A 24,660-nucleotide genomic window follows, 5' to 3' on the forward strand; every position below is an offset into this window, starting at 1 on the left:
CACTGGCCCAGGGAAGGCCAGTGGTGACATCACGGAGTGATGTCAAATTTGTAACTTTGTAATAGGCTGGTAAAATTCAGCCAGGTGGAAACCCTAAGCATGGCATGATAAATGAAAAAATGATAGATTATTTAAATAATTTTAGAAATATGACATTTTAAACCTAAGCCTTTATGGCATAAAATATTTCACACACCATTATATATGCTCCATGTAGTGGATGAATATATACACAAAAGATCAAAAGATAAAATGCTGCCCCTAATGGCACTCACAACATGGCTAGTTAATGCTATAGAAAGACTTTTGCAAGAATATCTTTTAACCACAAAAAACAGATTATTAAGGTTAAGCATCAAATTGGCATCATGTTCTCAACCTGCACATTCAATGTACAATGCAGTGCAATGCAATGACTAAACCAAGCAAATACAAATGTGAGTATAAAAGTACTGGCACACCACCAGTGAAGTGAGACAAAACAACAGAAGACAAGGAAGAGATATATAAAAGCCAGCAGATGGTTCTGGAGTGTGAGTTTTAACAGACAGAAGAAGCAAGCCTTAGCACAGGAGGTGGGCAGTGTGTTGAACAGATAGGGCTTTGAAGTAACAACTGATTATGGCAGGAGCCTCAGATTCCTCATCTTTGCCAGGGTGTCTCCTGCGGAATTAGCTATACTGACAGTTGTGCCAGGAAAGAAGAAAACCCCTAGAAGACATTTGGGAAATAATACATGAATTTTCATGGTCTCTTTTTCTGCAGCTAATCAGCAGTTAAGTGAAGCAGACAAGCTCTGAATGAGAGAACCTACAAGACGTAGTGGATTTAAAAAGATTTTTCAAATGATTAAATAATCTCGCTGGGAAACAAAGGTATAGGCTATTTTATAGTTCCCTGGGTTTCTTTTCTGGTTTGTACTAATCATAACTCATCAAACAATACCTAATTCTATAAACCAATGATTTTAGAAAAAATCATATTTCCTACAAGACAGCCCCAATCACTTCCAGGTAAATTATATGAATTATTGTGAATACTAATGCATGTACATTCCATAAGTCAAGCGCCTTTTTCTATGAAAGTTAGGCTGTGTGTGGGCATGCAGAGACTTGTAGATCTGAAATAACTGGAATGAAATATTTCATTTATACCTATCCAGATGTCTATACATATTAAAGTATTAGAATTAATCATAAAAGGCATTTAAAAAGCAAGTAAAAATAGAATACTCCTGCACTGAAGTCTCTGGACTAGACAATGTGAATATTAGCCACAACTGCTGCAATCCTGGGGCACACACCATCAATGGAAAAAGTCCAAAGCCAAGTTATGCTCTAGCAGAGCTTGGCACAAGAAAACATTCGCTATTTAACAATACCAGCATCCATGTGCACCATGTCATATGCAATGTTCATTTGAATTTTCCATCCAAATGAATGGGAAACAGCTGCAGGCCAGCAAGGAGATTTAGACAGCTGCGGTTCTGTGAGGGGAGCATGGAGGTCACAACACTGTGTCTTAAGAAAATCTATGAATCTAGTCTAGTTATTGTATTTAGAGTGCAACATGTGAGGAACATGTGCACTGGAAGCCAGAACAAGACTGGCACATGGCTATTACTTGGTGGTGATTTTTACCAATGGCAGAGATGCAGTTGGAAGGAGCAGGTAGCTAATACGTGACACTTTGGGGAGGGGGGGGGTAACATTAAAAACAGAGGGTGGGGAGTTTCCTTAGGGCAATGGCACACAGAGCATTCTGTCACCCACACTTATCCTCCTACCAGTGCCCTAGATAATGTAATGTAATAAGGGACAGACAGTATGTAGGAGGGTAATATGTAACCAGTACACCATTTTTTCTGATTTGTAGGGAACTACCTTCTAATTCAGGGATCCCCAACCTTTTTTACCCGTGAGCAAAACAAGCGTGAAAAATGTACCTGAGGGTGCCAAATAAGGACTGTGATTGGCTATTTGATAGCTCCTATGTGGACTGGCAGCCTACAGGAGGCTCTGTTTGTCAGTACAACTGGTTTGTATGCAACTAAAATGTGCCTCCAATCCAGGAATTTAAAAATGGGCACCTGTTATGATGTCACTGGGAGCAACATCCAAGGGGCTGGTGAGCAATATGTTGCTTACGAACCACTGGTTGGGGATCACTGTTCTAAGTGGAGACATTTTTTATTTTGGTATAAACAACTCCCGCTGATACAGTTTTAAACCTAGTGGTTTAAGATCAGCTTTAGACAACTACAATATCTAATTAGAAGGCAACATATTCCCCACTAAAATTAGATTTTTTTTTTTGTATAAGTGTAATGTCCCAGAAAGTAATTAGTCACCCACTCTGTTACCTCAGGCTACTAATCCCAAAATACCTTTCCACCTCCAACAAAGGAAATCACCGGTAGAAAGGCCTACACGTTGCATTGTATTATTGAAGTTGCACAAAGTTGCTTCAAGAGGAAACTTTGCATCACCTAAGTGATGTGTAGGCCTTTTCATCAGCGATTCCCTTTGTTGCCGGTGGAAAGACATTTCAGAGAGATCAGTCACCCACATGGAAAGATTAGTGGCCCGCGATAAATCTTCGGTACTGAGGGCGACTAATCTCCCCGAAATGCCAACATTCTTGCCAGGAAAGAATGTAAATCGCCAGTGGTATGGCATACACGTCCCTTTGTTTTCCAAAGTCGCCTCTAAAGGAAACTTCGGGTGACTTCAGAAAACCAAAGTGACGCAGGAGATTAGTCACCCACGGTAGACTTATTGCGGATGACTAATCTCCCCATGTGCCACCTCCCTAAATGCATAGGTTTGCTGTAGACTTTAACAGAAAGCAGTCAAAAGCTCCTGGCACACAAGGAGATTAGCTGTCCGTAGGCGATTACTCTCCTCTAAATCCTTTCCCACCGACAATAATGTAAATCACCGGTGGGAAAACCTTGCCTTGCGAGTACAAAGGGTACACACCATGTGCAGCAACAAACCTGGGTGATAGTACAAAAACAAGGACAGCACTCCTAAGATTTAAAGAAATGCCAAAAAATGCCCGAAGTTGCCTTGCGAGTACAAAGAGTGCACACCATGTGCAGCAACAAACCTGGGTGATAGTACTAAAACAAGGGCAGCACTCCTAAGATTTAAAGAAATGCCAAAAAAAGTCAATACAAAATACATTGCGCTCTCTGTACTACAATGCGGCACGGGTAGCAAATCTCTCAGTATGCCATAACCCATAAATTGCTCCCTGAGGTAGTTTTAATTGAAGAGACTCACATATAGAGCAACGCAAAGGTATTTAAAGGACAAGGAAAGGCTAACTCACTTGGGGGTGCCAAAATGTTAGGGAACAAGAAAATTTGAGCAACAAAATGCCCCATGTGCCATTTCCCTAAAGGCTATTGCACATGGGATGGGGGGTGATTGCCACTGCTAATAGTTGTGGTTAAAACTGCCCTGTCTGCCTGTTCACTGATCAGCACTCAACATGTAGTATCAAAATAGTCACTGTTTTAACTTTCTTGATATTGGCATTTTGTAGTTACATAAAATAAGAATTTATACAAAAAGGGAAATTGCTTAAAATAAAAAAGGTAATTGACCTTACAGTATTTTGGAGTGTTTTGTGGATAATGGTTTGTGTATAATAGATCCAATACCCAATACCTGTATTATCCCCCCCCAAAAAGCAGGTGATCTCTTCTAAAAGGTTGCCTATGTAAAGGTTATCATGACTTGGGTAATGCTGCCATTTCTAGCCATTCTGTCAGCACAAGCATTAATCTTACATGCAGCCATTGTCTAAAACATCCAGGAAACTTTGCTTTGTTGCTGCATTTCTAAAGAGGCTTTGTTTGAATTTCATCATTTAGACAAGAATGTCTCCTCTTTAAACACACATTTTAGCTCAGCTTTTTTTTATCGCAGAGCAAAGGTTTATATGGACATAGTAACGCCCGTCTGGGGGTGTAATGGATTTTGTTTTGCTTTGCTTTTGAAGGATTTTGAAGGAGACTAATAGTCAAACAGATAGCTACCATATGGCCAATTGGAATGCCTGGCTGCTTCATTATTCACCAAACGCGTAAGCCTAGCTTATCCCAAGCAAACAAAATGATAGGCCTGTAGAAACATGGGTAATTCTTCGCTGTACAAGTTCTCAATAGGTGTGACAAACTGGATGGTTGATTCAACAAGCCATAGGTCAGGCTGTTTATATAAGTGTCAAGTGCCTTGACCTTTTTTGTTACTCAGAGTTGTCTACTAAAGATGAACCTAATCACCCCCCCCCCCCCCCCCACACACACACACACACACAGAGGGTCCTGCTGCTACCCTCACTGACTTTTGCATTTCTTTACTCAGGCCAATGAAGCTCAGGTGCAGACACATGAGTCAGTTGATCGGTTAATTCTCGCCCTTCATTTATGTAAAGGCCAAAACTTAGCCCCGTGTAGCAGTAGCCTAACAGAGAGCAATGTTCCCACAATCTTTAGTGTGAAGACACACAGAGCTACTAGTAGCAGTTACGTGTCACGGCTACTGCACTTTTGCAGTTGATTGTCAGGAGACTGCCACTTGAAAATGAGAATGGTCACATTTATAAGTGACAACTGGCTGACATACATCTGCATAAGCAATTTCAGGCAAATGATATCACAGGCAAAGGGGGGAGTTCTCAGGTGATTAAGCCCCCATATCCGCTCCAAAAATGCAGGCCTAAAATACCAAAATCACTCTGTGCACCATTGCCCATACAGTTTAAGTTTAAAACCTGTTTTCTGTGAGTGTCTGGAGTTGAAAAGTCTCCGTAACATTTTACTGGCACCAAATTTGATCTGTTGTCTAGCCACTGAAACACTCGTTTTTGTGCGCAAGAGGAAGGGATAAAAACAGATGCAAAAAGAAATGGCTTTCCAAGCTGTGCTTTTATCAACTCTTCCACATAACTGTTTTTTCAATGTGTCATGTAACTTGATGAGGAAGAAGAAAGACATGCTGTGTACCTTCAGGAAAAAAGGAGGCAAATTCACATCACACAAGAAATATAGGCATTTAGTAAGTGACCCATAAATGCACCAAACTGTGAACTACAGCTTGCCTGAGGCTCATGTAAAGTCGCCCAAAACACAACATGTACATTAAATGCTGCTCTCAGACATGTAATTTTCACAGTTCACAGTACCTTCAAATAAAACTAAACCAGGATTTTCTTAAGACTCCAGAAATTGGGGTGTGATCACTCTGAGCAGCCCTATCTATATTTTATACTATAGCCGTGAGTGTAATGCTTTATCTATGAGTAAAAGATAACAAGTTTGGCTTGTACCGGGTCTGCAATATGACTTCCTGAGCTGGCAAGTGAACAAGTAGCTGGGTAAATCAGGCTTAACTGACCTGATACAGAGAGTTAGTGATGCTTCAAAAGCCAATTTGTGCCTATTGGGGCACCATTTATGGAGTCTAAAATCTCCTTTCTTCTTTCTGCCACCAGAGTTGCCAACATCTGGAAATCATTTAACAGACCATTTGACAATGGACCTTTGCAATAAAGTAGAACTGCAATAAGAGTGGGCAAAGTAAGTCACACATATATTATATGTGATGCTTTATGCAAAGCTGGCATGGTTATAGCAATGCAAATCGGGTTTCATTGACCCTTTTCAATAAACAAAGGGCACAGAGAAAGTGGAAATATGGAAATCACAAGAACATTGAAATCTGTATACCTATGTGTTCAGTTTTTAAAACCTGGAGCAAAGAGTTAAAATCAGAAACTGTTTATTATAAAGGCTTATGTATCCCTGTCTGTTACACCAAAAGATTGGAGGCTGTGTGTAGTAGGCTTTAAATTACATTATACCTGTCCGAATGGTCAAAAATCACTTAGTATGGGCACTAGTTGCAATGCCGAAACTGCATAGAAACAGAATCAATCACACTTGAAAGGTAAAAAAAAGTCCCAAAACAATGCTTGTACACAGGTTTGGAGCAATGCAAATAATTACGATTTCCCAGCTACACTGTCTCAGAAATAGCTAAGGGTTTTTATTAGCACCAAGTACACAAGCATTATACATACTGTGGTGCCTGCGTATGTAATACTCCCTGCATAGAGAAATAACATGGCAGGTTAATGAAACATAAAATTCATAATACCGAAACAGCCATAACCTGCCATATGTATACAAATACTGTTGTTGGACACAAAAAGGTTTTCAGACATATGGGTCCAAAGAACCATCAGAACAGACATGCTTGTATTACAGTTAATGGTAATTGAATAGACCAGACAGGTTTGAAAGCATTGTTGGTTAGGTTTATACAAACGATAATATAAGATGTATAGAATATAAGAATAGTGGCACAATATGGGTCTCTGCTTGTCCGTCTCCCTTTAACCACTTCTAATCATGCTGCACATATTGGGAAGACCCTTGCTCAATATGAGGGCAATTACAGATGAGCAGTGTTTTTTAATGTTAGAATAAACTTAGTATATTAATATAAATATAATGTGGTGCTAAAATACAGTGCACGTATTGCTTACGGTAGCATTTTTCCAAAAGGAGCTATGTCTTTGTAAAAAAGCGAGATTGAGAGGAGAGGTCCCAGAGACAGGGATTGCAGTGCTTCTGAAGAAGCAATCTCCTATTCAGCAGTGCTTAATGAGGCAGCCAAGTGCATCACGAAAGAGGTAGAAAAGCAATAGACAGGATAATATATGGAAAAAAAACATCACCCACATTGTATTTAATTATTAAACAGTTGTAAAAGATAAAATAAAAAATAAAAAATCTGATGGCATGTTTCATACAGCATCATTGCCTGCATGGCATAATGATGACAGGACTAAGCCCTTATAATTCACATAACCATATGCAACACTGCAGCCTCACAAATAAAAAACACAATGCAAATCTACTGCACTTCATATCCTCCCGTCCTCCTTTGTAGGAGCAGCAGCAAACTCAAGGAATCGCTCTAGCTTAGTCAGGGGCCTTACTTTCTAATTCAATGAGACATTAATGAGAGCACTGGCTGAATAAAACACCTACTATTCAGGTGGTCTTCTCTATACAATTCAGGTGGCGTTCTCTAAACAATTTTCAATATGCATCTCCATTTGATTTCAAGCAATACTCATAAGCACTTGATATTGGGTTTTAACCTTGAAAGCAAGCAAGTTGCAGGTCATTTTTTTCTAAATGTATAAAGAAGCAGTAGAATTCCTAATGAATCAAATGAAAGTGAGTGTAGGACTGACCAGACCAGGGATGACTTTGATGTAGTTGGTCAGATTGAAGTATATTGCAATATATGAACAAATAAAATAATCCTTTACTGAAATCCTTTATTTCTTTCAATAGAGGATTTTTCTTTTTGCACCAATGCAGATACCAAAAAAGATCCTGTACACACCAGTACACAGTGTGTACATACTGGTGTGTACATACATACATACTATACATACATACATACTGTACACAAAAAAACTTTTTACACACACACACACGACATGGACTATAAATAAAGCCTTGGGTCTGACCACTATAAATCAAGTTCTGCCATCGCATGAGTGTTTGCATTGGTTATACATTTTTAGTTTTACTTGCAGAAATGCACTGACTCTAAGAGACGAGTGCCAAAACAAATTCAGCTCTCATACAGAATATAGGTTTCCTTTAAAACACCCAAGAAATGAGCAAATTAAAATAAGTTGTTTTAAACAAAGCAGTAAGTCCAAATGATAGCCACACAAAGGCGCACTACAACCCCAATGTATTCTAAAAACATAAAATATGAATATTTACTGCAAGGCCTTAACACAATCCCATGCCATGTGCCACAATGCCATGTATGAGCTTGTTTTAGTTTAGGAGGAAGAAAAGTTGCCACTTAAAATATTTTCTGAACTCCAAACTAAGTTACTCTACATAACTTTGATTTTACAAACAAAATGTATGTTTCTGGTATTTTCCATTAAAAAATGTGTTTCCTATTCCCCCACACCTCAGAAAGCTTATTGCAGGAATCTACTGCTTATTGAAAGACGTCACATCCATTAAGATTCGCACTGTGTTCTGATTATAACCTTAAACAGAAAATGTTATCTGATAGCATCTTATTTTGGCTTGCTGCCCTGGCAAAGCAGTGGGATTTTAGGCTTATACGTTCCTGGAAGTTTTACAGGGCCACTGAGGGTTTCAGAAGGTTTCTGCACATTCATCCTAAGCCAAATTTATAGGTCTTGTTTGCCAGATGTAAAGTGGCGTTTTATAGGTAACTTTAAAAAGGTACTAATGGGCCACCTTAAAAAGTGACTTTAATGCTTGTGCCTATTAATTCATTGAAAAAATCCCATACCATGGACATTGTAATGCTGTTTCTTTGTAACACACTGTTTGTGGTGTAGATCAACTTAAGAGCGAAGAAGTGGTGAAAGATTTAATAGGCTAAACCTTGGTCATATACACATAATCAGACAAATATGTTACACGTGTTTTGAGACTTTAAATAAGAAATTTAGAATCACTCAGTTTTATAGGATACAGGGAAAGTATAAGAAATCTAACTCGGATATAACATAAAAAGAGTGATAAAATGAAATCCTGTATACAAATAAGAACATTATAAGGAAATTCCATAGTTACACACAAGCTTATGCAGATTCAGTCTAGAAAACATGTCTGTGAGTATTACTAGAATGGTGAATGCCAAGGCTCAGACTGACTTTCTGGCTATACTGGCAAATATGAGACATGCTGCTGTAAGCTGCCACATACTGTCTATGGGGACTATTAAGAATGAAAGACTTCTGTCCCGTGTAAACAGAGATTTTCTCTAGATAGCTGATAAATGTGTTAATTTGCTGGATTTTCACCAAGCTTCTACAATTGTTAACACAGCTCCAAGAAAGCTAATGTTTGTGCCTTGGACACAACCAGGGATGCCACATTTTCTGGAAAAAAACAGCCTTCCTATTTTCTCCCCCTATAAATAACATTGGGATCAAGCATTGTTTTTACTGGCCAGGCCGGTAAAATACCAGTCAGGTAGCAACACTAGACACAACACTACTAAATTCCTATTTATTATGCATGTAAAAAACAGCAACAAAATTCGCCAAGCAAGCCATATCTGCTCAATGGTTGTTGGGGGTTACTAGACCTGTAGCTTGGCACCTTTTTTATTTTATGCCAAATTTACTAACAGCCTTACCACAGGCTTGCAGGCCCTTGCACAAGGAACAACCAAGTGCCAAACAATCTACTCCCCACATGCATACCAATTATCACACAATTAGGGCAGAAAAAAAGCAACTGCTGCAACTAAACGTTCAGCTTTACAGTTAAATGCAAAATGCCTGAAAACACTACCATTGTCACTGATTGAATAACTGTAGAGTAGGCAACCAAGGGAAATTCTTGGGACTTCAGTCTAAAAAATGCAACAGGTAATACATAATGCATCAACTAGCATTAGAGCAAAAACATACAAAACGCTATGTCCCACAGGAACAAGAATTTAAGTTACCTAACAATTGCGACAGTGACTAACTATATGATCATTGGCATATGTATGGAGAGTAGACTGAATGTGCTGGCAGTAGAAATAATTTTATTACCGTATATACTCGAGTATAAGCCGATCCGAATATAAGCCGAGGTACCTAATTTTACCTAAGAAAACTGGAAAAACTTATTGACTCGAGTATAAGCCTAGGGTGGGAAAGGTATGTCCTTTTTCATTATGTCATTTACAAATAAATGTCTTACTACACTGCACTGCTGGGAGAAAACATATACAAATATATATTTATTAATGAATGCCAGTTTGGCCTCCCTTCAGTCTGCCGTCCGTCTCTGCATCCTCCCTCTAAGCTCCCAGTGCTGTCCCCCCTGTGCCCCCCTGATGGTGGCCCTGTCCATGACAGTTGTTGTGCTCCAACCCCATCCAACATTCTTTACAGTTTCACCCCATGAATAAGACTTTTTATGCCACAGGATTCATATTAAAGTACAAGAAGATGAAATCAGTGTCATTACTCACCAGCTAGAATATCTGTGGATGCTGGAGTCTTGCCCACATTAGGACACATTTATAGGGAAACATAGCTATTCTGAAAATGTTATCCAAGCCACAAGAAGCATTTGAATCAAAATGTTCTGAGATAAGCTCTGCCTTCAAAAATAAGCCATTATGTATATGTCTAATATTTAGCCACCTGATACCCTAAGTCGTATGGGATCTTATTCCATAATGCACTTTGATTGCAGGCGCTGAGTTGGATGCGGTGGGAGGAGGCAGAATGTAGAGCCGGCCATCGAGGGCTTTAATATCCATGGGCAGTACTGCTCCCCGTTCCAATCCCCATACTGCTCCAAGGGGGGACCGGGTCAATTCACGGACGGGGCGCACGAACGCCAGTAACTCACACGCACATTCGGCGCGCTCTGACACTGCTGACACTGACGCGCTCTGACACTGCTGACATTGGCGCGGCGCAGTGTCAGAGCGCGCCAAATATTATTGATTTAGCTGCTTGATGGGAAGCGAGGTCATGCCGGCTGGAGATTCCATTTGGTCACACACGCGAACAGCCACACTCCAACGAGCTTTACCGGCGCGAATGTCAGCAGTGTCAGATCGCGTCAGTGTCAGCAGCATCAGAGCGTGCCGAATGTGCTCATGCGCCCCCCGTCTGTGAATTGACCTGGTCCCCCAGAATTGACCTGGCGGACAGAGAAGATGCAGCGGGAGCAGTATGGGGAGCGGTACGGTCAGCCGTATATACTCGAGTATAAGCCGAGGCTGAGTTTTTGAGCACATTTTTCGTGCTGAAAAACTCGGCTTATACTCGAGTATATACGGTAATTTTAAACTTTTTTGTCATCCAGGAGGAAAAGGACCCCCTGTATTACTGACTATACAGTAGTGATCGGGCTGTTTTTATAAGTGTGTGAGATTCCACTGCCACCGCCCCCCTCTCTAATATGCCTTGAATTTCTCTAAATGTTAGGTAAGCCCTTCAGCTGGGTGTGCATGCAGGGATGAGAGAAACAGCCAGCTCTTTGCTTTGAAGTTCAGCTTTTTACTCTACTGCACATGCGCACATAGCCTGGAAAGTAAAGAAGAACTAGGAAGAAGGAACACCAGCCCAGAGGTCTCAGGTAATTTATGTTAGGCACCAATGTTCCCTCTAATTCCTTTTTAGTTATGGATGCAAAATAATTCTTTTGTGCACACATTTTAAACCCATGCGCTGTGGTCAGAATAAATACATTTGTGCCAGAAGAACACTACCTGCCTGCATAATGCAGCTGGTAAAAGCTCACCAAAAAGAGCCTGGTTCCATTTCAGGTTTTAACCTGAAAGGAGAACTATACTATAAAAGCCCCCTTTACTAGCAATGCCTTGACCCCCCCTCACCTCTCCCTTATTCCATAGTTTCTAACTTTGTCAGCTGCATACCTGGCCAAAAGTGATCAGTCTTGGGGTCTCACCATTGACACGGACCCTGCTTGCGCATGCACAGTTTAAGCAGATTTACCACACCTGCACATGCGCAAGCAGGGTTCGTGTCGGGGGAGAGACCCGAAGACTGTTCACTTGCGTGGAAGATGACGACCAGGTACGCAGCTGCGCTACTCTGCTCTTTTAGCTTAGCGATAGGGACAGTTTTAAAAGTTAGAAACTATGTGATAAGGGAGAGGTGAGAGGGGTCAAGGCAGTGCTAATTAATGGAGGCTTTTATAGCCCAGGGGGTATATTTCTCATTTAAGGCACCAATGCACAATGACATTTTTGACAATTCCATGCTGCCTACTTTATGGCAACAGTTTGAAGAAAGTTCTTTCCTGCTTCAGAACAGTAATGGCCACATGCACAAAGCCTATGGGAGAACTTGACTTCACAGAGTTTTGACTTCAAACCAACATGGAGCTGGCCACTGCACCTGTATAAATTATAGCTGCATGTTACCACTACCCACAATAAATGGTTTGCAGTAAATCTGCTGAAGCTTTTTTCCTACTTTTTGGATTTTTGCAATTATAGCTGCATGTTGCAGCTCCATCATTCCCCAACTACAGGTAGGAGTCATTTATTACCTCTACTTACTGCATGTTGTGAGGCTGCACTGACAGCATGCAAATAAAATTGCAGGGCAGCACTGCCTTAGCTCAGCTAAGTCATGGCTAGGGGATGTCTTGCTGTTTGTAGTTTGTCCCAATCTGCTGCTTCATAGGCAAATAGGGCACAGTAAGGAGCCGGTCTGAGACACCTGTAACTGGTGATCCCCTTAATAGCTCAGTGGTAGAGGAAAGGACTGTAAAGGTTAATGGCAATCTTGATGGTGCTGGTTTGAATCTAGCTTGATGGTGATCTGCCTTTTTCCCCCTAGGTGCAAATATAATGCTATCCTGGTCCAAAAAAAGGATGCTTGACGGCAATCTTATTGAGAAAATAAGGGAGAAAAGATATAGGCAGACCAGTTTTTTTTTTTTTTAGAAAAGGTGCCAACCCTAGCCCTAACACATTTTGTATCTGCAGGCAAATAGGGAACAGTTAGGAGCCTGTTGCAACTTGCAATCCCTTCGATAGATCAGTGGGAGAGCGTGGACTATAAAGCTATACACATATTTCAGAAGCCTCTTGAGAAAATCTTGTTGTGAACGTGAATGGATATCATTATACAAAACACAGAATAATTAGTAAGGGAGACTGTGTTGCAATTACCTTGCCCTTAGTGGGCAATGATTCAGTCAAAATAGTTATCTCCAATTACTTACGGAACATCACTAGGGAACAGCAAGGATTAGTTAGTTTAACCACACTCATTACGTGTTATATACTGGCACCATAAGCCATTTGACTCAATAGGTAGATCATTAAAAGAATGGAAGAAGGAATACTGTCATGGGAAAACATGCTTTTTTCAAAACACATCAGCGCTTTTCCAGCAGAATCCTGTTGTGAAATCGTTTTATTAAAACCGCAAACAGATCCTTTTATATTTAATTTTGAAATTTCACATATTCTTCATTTCTCAGGGTGCCACAGCCATGTGACTTGTGCTCGGAGACACTTCAGTCACTCTTTACTGCTAAGCTGTAAGTTGGAGTGATTTCACCCCCTCTTCCCTTTACCCCCCAGCAGCCGATCAACAGAACAATGGGAAGGTAGCAAGATAGCAGCTCCCTGACAGCTGTAAATTAGAAATAAAAAGTACACCACACAAATCATGATATAATCCCTTTAACCCTACAAAGTCATCCCTTTAAATAGGAAACCGAACTTTAAGATGTAGTTAAAAGATTATATTTTTCTAACTATTCACTTTATTGCCCTGATATTTATCACTATATACAGAGTAGAATCACACTTGCGGCAAATTAGCGACAAGATTATTCATGAATAAAAGTATTCAATGAAAAAAGTATTTGTGAGATTTAATATTGTCTTTTTACCTGTCAATAATATGCCCTGTAATTGTTCATTTTTAACTTAGTCAACAATACAGAAAAATTAAAGCCTATTCAAGAAAAGCTTTAAGCAGACATTTCAAACATGTCTCATCTAATCAGCCTAAGGGCAATCTTCCATGCTGTAATTTTTTTTTACTGCAGGAGGTCGCTGGTCCAACAGGCAACAAATCACCAAAAAATGACTATTACATGCAAGATCCTATACAATGCTGCAATATGGCATAATCAAAAGGAATATAAGAAAGAAGGCAGTTTCCCATTATTACGCCAAATCTCCTGCATGAACCATTCTCTATATCAGTGATCCCCAACCAGTGGCTAATGAGCAACATGTTGCTCACCACCACTTTTGATGTTGCTCCCAGTGGGCTCAAAGTAGGTGCCTATTTTTATATTGCTTGGAGGCAAGTTTTGGAAGCAAAGAGTCGACATCTTCTTACTGACTGAAGATTCTTCAGGTCTCATCAGACACCTAACCTGCTTGTGTGCAATTGAAGCGGATTTTCTGCTACCTCCAATTGCGCATGTGCAAGCAGGTTCATATCAGCAGGGATACCCGAAGAGTCTTCAGTTGGTAAGAAGATGTTGGTGTGGTACCTGGCTGTGCTTCTCTGGATTTCTAGCTAGCGGTTAGCGATAGGGACAGAGATTAAACATAAAAACAATGCGATAAGGGAGAGGTGAGGGGGGTTTAGCCAGTGATAGTTAAGGGGGCTTTTTGCACCCAGGGAGTATAATTCTCCTTCAAGAAAGGAGTAGCTGGAGTAACGGCACATCCCATGGGTATATTTTGTCCTTTCCTGATCTCCACAAAAAAAAAAAAACCATGTTGGAAAATTACAAGCATTATATAGCTGTCATGAAGATGATGATAGAAGGCTAGAAATCAGCTGCCATAACAAAATCGCATAGTCAAATTGCTAATATTTCTCAGCATTTATGAAAACAAATTAGTGATGCAGATACAAAATGTTACTATTTTCGTGTAACCTGTTTGTATACAGACCATAAGGAAACAGACCCAAGGAAGACACTACCACACAGCACTTTAAAGAAATAGTTTAACATTACAAATCTTACCCTTTTCATGTAGAATACCACATTATAAAATATATTATAACCTAGGGTTTTCCGGATAAGGAATCTACGTAATTTGAATCTTCATACCTTAAGTGTACTACAAAACCATTTAAACACTAATTAAACCCAATAGGTTTTTTTTTGCCTCCAATAAGGATTAATTATATCTTAGCAGGTATTAAGTACAACGTACTGTCTTATTATTACAAAGGGGTGAAGTTAAGGCTTAGTAGGGTGAAAACTTCTTGCTCAACAGAAAAGTATCATGAGCAATGGTAGCAGCTACAGCAGAACCTGTTATCCGGAAAACCCCAGGTCTCGAGCATTCTTGATAAGGGGTCTTTTCGTAATTTGGATCTCAATAACTTAATTCTACTATCATTTAAGCATTAAATAAACCCAATAAGATTATTCTGCCTCCCATAACTCAGAGAAAGAAAATCATCAACAGATTTCTGGATAACGGATACCTGCATTAAATTAGAATTGAAAAAATCATAATAAAAAATGATAAGTACCTCTGATTTGGATGACATGTTATCCTCCATGTCTGTGTCATTTGGATCTACAATGTCTTCAAATGGGGGTAGCGATAGCTTTTTCTTGTCCATGACTTCACTTTCAATCTTTACCTTCCCAATTTTATGCACAGATTTGTCCCTTAGTGGCTTTTTGTCAGAAGATGACAATATAAGGAGTGAGGAATTAGAAAAACTTTTAACTGATGACTCAGAGTTGCTTTTTTTTCGTTTCCTGGCAAATGGGTCCTCAGAGTCCAAATGTGGAGGCCGCTTGCTAGAGAGTTTCTTTTCTTGTTGATGTCCAGTGGATACAGTAAGGATATTATTGTTCTCACACCTTGGCTCTTTTGACATGGGTTTAGGTTCCTTAAAGGCCATTTTAGGGACTATTTTTTCTTCTTTCAGTGGTTTGTTTTCTTTGGGTTTTTTTGAGGATTCTTTGGAAGATTTATTATGTTCCCTGGACGGTTCTTTGAAGGCACTTCTATGCTCTTTTGAGTATTTTGATGATTTTTCTTTGTGCTCCTTTGAAGACTTGTGGGGTTTGGACAAGCTAATGCTGTTACTGCTGTTGTTTATACTAACAAGTTTATTTGGGTCCTGTTTAAGAAAAAAAAAACTGTCATTGCAGGAAATAGCCTCCATCCAAGCTTTCATGGTACAGTGTACCACTAGTCTGTCACATTGACATTGAGGTGTGCATTCATTGACTAGTTTCTTGAGGTCTTGCTCTGATCACAGGCAAGCAATGGACTCTGGATTCCCCTTAACCACAATTATATTCTGCAGTGTTTTCCAGCAAACGTTTAGCTGGCATTCATCCATCTGGCTTCAAAACATCTAAAACCCTCCCATAGCCCCTGGCCTAAATTGTACTACAGCCTTTGGCCCCTAGTCATCTGAAAGCTTTATGTATGCTTTGGAGGATAAAAATCAGCCAAGAGGAACCCACATGGTTGCAGATACATTTGAAGAAGGGCATGTCTTACCTTACAATTTAAACACGGCACCAATAGGTTCTTAAAAAGAGACCAGCAAGTAAAATATTGTTAAACACCCTTGGCGTGAGAATGTGAATAGGAGAGGCCTATTCACATTCTATAACATACCTAAAGTTAATTTAACGCTGAATTACCCCTTTAATATTTGCAGGAAAATAACCTGGATATGAGCCCTCTTTATAAATATGGTATATTTTTCCTTAACGCTTACCTTGGATCCATGAGATGATTTGCTCTTTTTTACATCTGAAAATGACAATGAGTTACAGGGAAGGCTGGGAAGATGTAGGCTGGTTCCCGAAGAAAAAGAAGATCCCTCTGATGTAACCATAATCTGCAACAAAGGAAAAGAAAATTCTTGGTCAGGATTAACAAGTTACTGACATTTGTATTTTTTTTTTTTTAATGCATCACAGTACCATCAAAAGACCTACTCAGACATGCTGGAAGGGGGTTGCTGTCTGCATTCTACTATATAAACCCTCTGACTTCACATCCTAAACTGAGCAAAAAAGGTTCAGGCTGCTATACAGCAAAAACATTTTTAATCACTAGGAAATCAAAAACTAAGGATGACAGTTTTTTAAGCGTTGGGTGTCCTTTAAACAAATTAAATGAAGAATTGTATTGTGTCTTCATTTACTCAAAAATATACAGAATAGCATAAGGATGAAACTAAAAGAATACTTTACATATCTGCAAGTAACATAAGTTTGGACCTGCCATACTGCTTTACTACTGCCTGTCTCACCCACATCTCCTCCACAGACACTAATGGTGGAGTCCAGGTTATAGAAGCCTCATGTATATGTCTGAGAAGCAAAAATGTAAAGACAGTAGATAACTCTCATATTTTACGATCACAGATAAAATAGACAATCACGTTAAAATAGACAATTGATAATTGTTTTGTATATTAACGCTGTTCACTCAAGGTACTTAGATGCAAGCATGGCCCTTGCGTTTATAGTGGCCCTAAGTGCCTTGTGTCTGTATAGTAAGTTCTGGTAAAGCACATTGTAAGTATGCAGATGACACATGTGAACCTTGGAGCGACCACCACCTTGAAAATGGTAGTACTTACAGGGATCCCACTGTGGGCTGTCAATAGATATTACCTCTCAAATGCACAAACATAACTTTAATGGCGAGTGATGTACTGTGAATGACACAATCACTACAGCAATTCAGACTGCAGCTTGCATCTGGTGCATCAAGCACAATTGTTGCTGGCGCAGATCCATGTGTGGCTGAAACAATGCTGGAACAGTGGGTAAAATTATGGCAAATTGCATCCGAAATTGTACTGTTTTACAATCATGCAGTGATCAAGATGGGTCTGCTAAAATGATCTTATTTTAATTACCTGGTTCTCGTACAGAAATGCTTAAGTTTTATGTATATAATATTCTTGCAGTCATCTGAATCCTTTATTTTTAACACATAAATTATATGTAGCACGAATTACTCAGCATACATTATGGCAGATATTGTTTTAACTGCACATTTAAGGGATTATTCTTTACCATGGGGTGGGGCAAGTGCAACAGCGCGCCCTTCGTTCTGTACTAGACGCCCCCACATGTCCTTCACAAATAGAGCACTGAGCGTTGTATTAGTGGAAGAAGCTGAAATGGAGCACAGACGCCTGGGATTATTTGTTACAAAGAGCAAGAGCAGCATACAAAGTGCAAAAAATGGGCCTTCTTTTGCACTTTCCACACTACAATTGGATTTGTGAATGAGCCTTTTTGAGTGTTGAAGTGCCATTTAAAATGGATTTTGGCTTGTTTATACACAGCTGTATTTATATAACTTTTAGTGATATTTAAACAAAATGCTAGCTTTCTTTAAAGATAAATGCACTTTATAATGCACCTTTCACACAATGGTGTAAATTACTATATATCCGCTAGGATAAGGTCACATTGCACAGAAAATGACACAAAAACACCCAATTCTGACAGTGCTTGCTGTCAGTGATATGGATGCCATCCATTTGTCCCTGCTCACATGCACACAAATGTGCATTTGAGAGTTTTTTGGTTTTGTAAATTGTCTTCTGACTACAGAAAAAATATGACATTAGCCAAAGGGTTATATGGTAATTTGGCACCATTGTCTGAATGAGAGGCCCATTATTAAGTGCATTCTTCAGTAAGTGAAAGACAAAACCAAGAACAGTAATACAGTGGGTAACCAAACGTGGCTATACATGCAGTTTGGTTGATTTGCCCACACTGAATGATGATTGTGCATGTATGACAGGCTGGGGGGTTTTTCTAAAATTTTCAAAAACTCCTATTGACATGTACTTGAACTTACAAGCTTTTAGATACCAAGTATTAACATTTGAGTTTTAAAAAGAACATCCTGTCAGACTACAGATGATCTATCCAGTTTGCAACACTTCATCTGCCAGTGCACTATGTAAAAAGCAGCTACTCTTTAATGCCCGTAATCTGATTGTTTGGGCTGTCAGCCCAAATTAATGGAAGAATGAAATGAATGTGACCATACAAATATGTATCCACCTTTCCTGCTTGAACACTCATCTGCTGTTCAGCTTGATAAATAAAGAGAAAGAGGAGTGAAGCTTAAACAGAACAAGGCAATGCAGTCCATGCACTACTATGTTATACTTCCATTACATTATGGTACCAAAGGTTAAGTGCCTGACTGCCACTGCAGTAGATTTTACAATGCAGGAATCTACAGTGGCTTGCAAAAGTATTTGGCCCCCTTGAACTTTTCCCCATTTTGTCACATTACAGCCACAAACATGAATCAATTTTATTGGAATTCCATGTGAAAGACCAATACAAAGTGGTGTACACGTGGGAAGTGGAACGAAAATCATACATGATTCCAAACATTTTTTACAATGTTTAAAAATACTTTGTAGAACCACCTTTTGCTGCAATTACAGCTGCCAGTCTATTAGGGTATGTCTCTACCAGCTTTGCACATCTAGAGACTGAAATCCTTGCCCATTCTTCTTTGCAAAACAGCTCCAGCTCAGTCAGATTAGATGGACAGCGTTTGTGAACAGCAGTTTTCAGATCGTACCACAGATTCTCTATTGGATTTAGATCTGAACTTTGACTGGGCCATTCTAACACATGGATATGTTTTGTTTTAAACCATTCCATTGTTGCCCTGGCTTTATGTTTAGGGTCGTTGTCCTGCTGGAAGGTGAACCTCCGTCCCAGTCTCAAGTCTTTTGCAGACTCCAAGAGGTTTTCTTCCAAGATTGCCCTGTATTTGGCTCCATCCATCTTCCCATCAACTCTGACCAGCTTCCCTGTCCCTGCTGAAGAGAAGCACCCCCAGAGCATGATGCTGCCACCACCATATTTGACAGTGGGGATGGTGTGTTCAGAGTGATGTGCAGTGGTAGTTTTCCGCCACACATAGCGCTTTGCATTTTGGCCAAAAAGTTCCATTTTGGTCTCATCTGACCAGAACACCTTCTTATGGTTTTCTGTTAACAATGGCTTTCTTCTTGCCACTCTTCCATAAAGGCCAACTTTGTGCAGTGCACGACTAATAGTTGTCCTATGGACAGATTCCCCCACCTGAGCTGTAGATCTCTGCAGCTCGTCCAGAGTCACCATGGGCCTCTTGGCTGCATTTCTGATCAGCGCTCTCCTTGTTTGGCCTGTGAGTTTAGGGGGACGGCCTTGTCTTGGTAGGTTTACAGTTGTGCCATACTCCTTCCATTTCTGAATGATCGCTTGAACAGTGCTCCGTGGGATGTTCAAGGCTTTGGAAATCTTTTTGTAAGCCTGCTTTAAATTTCTCAATAACTTTATCCCTGACCTGTCTGGTGTGTTCTTTGGACTTCATGGTGTTGTTGCTCCCAATATTCTCTTAGACAACCTCTGAGGCCGTCACAGAGCAGCTGTATTTGTACTGACATTAGATTACACACAGGTGCACTCTATTTAGTCATTAGCACTCATCAGGCAATGTCTATGGGCAACTGACCGCACTCAGACCAAAGGGGGCTGAATAATTACGCACACCCCACTTTGCAGTTATTTATTTGTAAAAAATGTTTGGAATCATGTATGATTTTCGTTCCACTTCTCACGTGTACACCACTTTGTATTGGTCTTTCACGTGGAATTCCAATAAAATTGATTCATGTTTGTGGCTGTAATGTGACAAAATGTGGAAAAGTTCAAGGGGGCCGAATACTTTTGCAAGCTACTGTATGTGATGCCAACACGGGGAAAGGCAAGATCTATGCACCTGGTTGGGAAAGGGTTAAAGGAAAGCCAGGATACAATAATTTCTACAGCACTGCTGGTTCTAACACTTTTTACTTCTTCAATCCATATTTGTTTAGACTATTTTCAAATTAGGACTGAAGAAGGAGCCGAAGAAAGAAATCCCACAAAGTATGCAATTTTTATTGGGTTTACTGACTCATCCTTAATTAAAAAAAGATTGATTCTCCAATTGCTAGCCGGTAATCACCAGGACAATGCTATTAAATTGTAGGAAAATATGACTCTGTGAATAAGATGGTTTTTTGTATGTCAGCCACACAAAATTATTACTTTGATTACCGTGTAACCTTAAGAAAATAAACAGGGATTGAGAGCAAGAACATTAAGAGATGAAACCACAATGGAAATATTTTAGCATCCTTCATAATAAGAATACACTTTGCAAGGGAAATGACTTCTGCAAAATATGTTGTAAGCAAAAATGAAACACAAAGAGAACTGAATGCAGAAAAAGCAGTAGCATAACACATTATATGGTACACATGATATAACACTAATGTCACTGCAGAATTCACTCTAAGAATTAGAAAATACCCCCTATGTCCTTAAAGCTCAGACAAGTTGAAGAGCTGCTATAATATAAACACACCCATGAGTGTCACCAAGTGCCCTGTTTTATTTACTTTGCCCTGTGGTGCTGCATCTCACTCTGTGGTGTTGTGCGCCTCTGGCAGAACTGCTTTCGGAGAGGATGGGTGGTGGCCAGTGGCTAACCTCTTGAAAGTCCCCTAGCTTGCAAGTCATTTGGACACAGATTAGGGAGCACCAGGGGCTGCAAACTGCAGAAAGGCCTGTACATACGCCTTTTAGTGTTTTGCACTTGCGTCCCAAGCAATAATAAATGAGCCCCATAATGTTTTAACTTGAAATTTCATTTGTTTAAAAGCAGTCGATGGCCTTGTGCCTTTATTTGGTTATGGAACTCCTTAGTAAGTTCTATAGTTCCAGTTCCTATATATCCTTTGTCATCTTAGGCCTGGTTTGGCTGGCCACCCACCCAATATATCAGACTGTCTACTATGTCTAATAATCATGTGCTTAAAATGTTGAAATGTGGTTTAAATTAGCAATAAAGGCTGTGAGCATACAAGGTGATTTATTTATCGAGAACAGCTTATATCTTCTAAGCAACATAGCATTAACCTTTAATGGAAAATGCATTGGCTCTGTGTACTTTGGACTGGCACTTTTGTTTGAAGGAAATTGCTTTTGTTTGCTCACCTGTCTCTTTTCAAACAATGGACACTGAGTTTGTCATTTGGAACACTGCATTATTTCTGCTCTAAAAGCAACATTTATTCCAGTTCAACAAATTTACATTGACATTTTACGGCCGTTAAGGAGGGTAGGTAGGTAGAATGATACTAGCACTAATAACCCAAGCAGTGCGCATAGACAGAACTAAACTAAAGCCTAAATAAAGACTCAAGTCACTGAAACAACAGCCTTTTTTACTGCTGCTATTTTCAGAGGGAGAACTACAGGAAATATGATGTCCTTTTCTTGCTAGCAATATTTTGGTATATGAGATGCCCTATGGCACACTTCATTTCTTTTAATTAAGTATTCATCAGGTGTCATCTTGTGTCAACAATTAAAACTGCAGGGAGTCATATCCTTTGACATCATCTTTATTTTGTAAAATAACAGGTTATATAATATACCCCTAACTTCTGTCATTTTATTCTATATAGGCTGAAGTGGCAAAAATAGTTCAAAATAGTTTGGAGTTACAAAAAGGCGAACCAAAGGCAAGTCTGGGGCGCCATGTGAGGATGAAATACTAGATAAATCATGGATGCCAATCCTGCTGCTCTTCAGCTGCTGTTGAACTACATCATCCACTGTCCTTTGTACTTTAGAAAGCACACAAAATTAGTATTGAGGGGTATTAACCCAGGATCAAAATCACAATAGTTATATAATTAATATAATAAAAGGCAATATTTATTTGTCACCATGCCAACACTAAGAACATTAAAATCATTTAAAACCCTGAGATCTTTTAGTCTGCAATTATACAAATCACCACACAAAATAGCACAATGCACAGGCATCCAAACTGTGTGATTGTTAGACAGACATATTATAAAGCCTATACAATGTTATATCAATGTTGAAAGGTAAGCAGGGCCATCCTTGTGTTTCCAGTAAAGATAACTCTTTACACTTGATCTTGTAAAGAGTGCGATATATTAATCCTATAGTAGGAATGCCCTGTTTCCATGGGTTAAAATGAACATCTTGCTGTGCCATATTGATAGAATGTAATGTGTTGCAGTTGTACTACTCTCCTTTAATAGAGTAAAGGACTTCTATAATAGGAATATCCTATTTCCATAGGGTTCAAATAAATATCTTGCTGTGCCAATGTTAATACAATTCTGTGTGTTGCAGTTACACTGCTCCCATCTAATGGAGTAAAGGAGTTCTACATCATTGTTACTTGTTACTAATGAACTTGTTATAAAGTCAGCAATGTGCATATGATGATACTTATCATAAGCTGAATCTGTAATACATATCACCAGCAGCCGCTATTCCATCAATATTATAGGGGGGCCCCCACATTGCTAGACATTGTACACCTCAATGAATGTTTCACTGCTCACTGTAGCTTTGTACTTTAATGTTCTTATTGTCTCACCATTCATTTATGCCTTCTGTTACCCTTCAGTAAGGGGTATATTTATCATGCTGTGTAAAAAGTTGAGTGAAACATTACTGGTGATATTGCTCATAGAAAACCAATGCAAAGCATCTGATTGGCTGCTAACGGTTGAAATCTAATTGCTGATTGGTTGCCCTGGGCAACATCACCAGTAATATTAGGGTCTTATTTAACCCTGGCAACCTGGCAGTGGTTTAAAGCAGAGATGAGAATATGAATTGAAAAGGGACTGCATAGAAAGATTAGTAAGAAAAAGTTACAATAACAATAATAAATTATAGCCTCACAGAGCAAAAGTTTTTGGCTGCCAGGGTCAGTGACCCCCATTTGAAAATGGGAAAAATGCAGATGAGAAAAGCAAATAATTCAAAAGTTATAAAAAAAAAAAAAAAATAAATGATGAAAACCAATTGCAAAGTTGCTAGGAATAGGGCATTCTATAACATACTAAAAGTTAACTTAAAGGTGAACCACCCCTTTAAGTGGCCTTCTTAGTTTAAAGTTATAATACACAGACAATATCAACCCCCTTGATGATTTATTTGGAAGTAATAGGGTTACTTACTCCTCCGGCCTTTAGCAGTTTTCTACGGAACTCTTCAGTAGGGTTATTAAAGGTAAGTTTTTCACAGCGAAGATGGTTCACAGGTGGGTGCCCTTCAAGGTGCAGGAATAAGTCATAATCAAAACGGACTTTCTTAGGCTCCTCCTAAAATAAGAACAGGTATGGAATTAACAGGAGCACCCACATATTTTGACATCTGTAACTAAAAATTAGGCTTTATTATTATATATTAAAGGAGCTATCTTACAGTGAGCTAGCAACTAGCAGACGGAGGTGAAAGAGCAAGCAAGTGGTCAGTGGGGAAGGGGTGAGAATGTGAGCAAGCGGTGAAGGGTGTGGGTAGGGAGAAATTTGTGGGGCCTGTTGGTGTGGTGCTGGGCCTTGGTCACTAATGCAAAGTGGCAAAGCACTGTTTTTTACCCCACAGCAAATTTTGTCACTGCAGGCAAAATCAGTTCTTCGACACTAAAGTGGAGCAGACGGCAATGGCAAGCGACTAAAAGCTTGGGCAAAAGAATGTTGAAAAATTTTTAATACAGAATTTTACACAAATGTGTGCATTGCATATGTAAATTGTAAAAAAGGAAAGATGGAAGACTAGTCACTCGTTATTTTATCATAATTGACTTACCTTATTTTTAAAGTAGACCTCTATTGGCAAAATAAAACCAGCATATCCGGATTCTTCAACTTTGTATGGTGGGTCTTTACACACTGAAACCAAGATGAAAAATAACATTAATAAGACAGCAACAGCCTTAAAACTCTAGTACAGTTTCAATTTGTTTTTGCCAAATATAAATCATAATAGCAATATTTTGCCTGTACCACCATCATAGGCGGGAAGGACCTATAATAGAGGAGGAGCCACAGGCCGGTTTGGGCGGCATCTTTAGGACAGACAATGGTTCTGGGTGCAGGTAAGAAAGAAGGCTGATTCCAGCGCAGGGGTGGATTTTCCTTTTGTGTTTATCCTAATTTGTGACACTTTTTGATAAGCTTCAGCTACTACAAATGATCACT

At 39.4% G+C, this 24,660-nt stretch overlaps 1 protein-coding gene across 3 annotated transcripts in view; it reads right to left on the minus strand.

Annotated features, from left to right (window-relative positions):
- Window positions 1–24,660, minus strand: part of mllt3 (myeloid/lymphoid or mixed-lineage leukemia; translocated to, 3) — a 159,584-nt gene that overhangs the window by 33,606 nt on the left and 101,318 nt on the right. For all 3 annotated transcript variants that reach the window (XM_012963056.3, XM_012963053.3, NM_001016914.2), the window contains 4 exon segments: window positions 24,269–24,351; window positions 23,638–23,781; window positions 16,315–16,437; window positions 15,100–15,702 (listed from right to left, as the gene is read on the minus strand). In XM_012963056.3, the coding sequence (XP_012818510.1) occupies window positions 15,100–15,702; window positions 16,315–16,437; window positions 23,638–23,781; window positions 24,269–24,351 (953 nt within the window).

This window comes from Xenopus tropicalis, chromosome 1 (genome assembly GCF_000004195.4).
Source record: "Xenopus tropicalis strain Nigerian chromosome 1, UCB_Xtro_10.0, whole genome shotgun sequence".
NCBI classification, from domain to species: Eukaryota; Metazoa; Chordata; class Amphibia; order Anura; family Pipidae; genus Xenopus; species Xenopus tropicalis.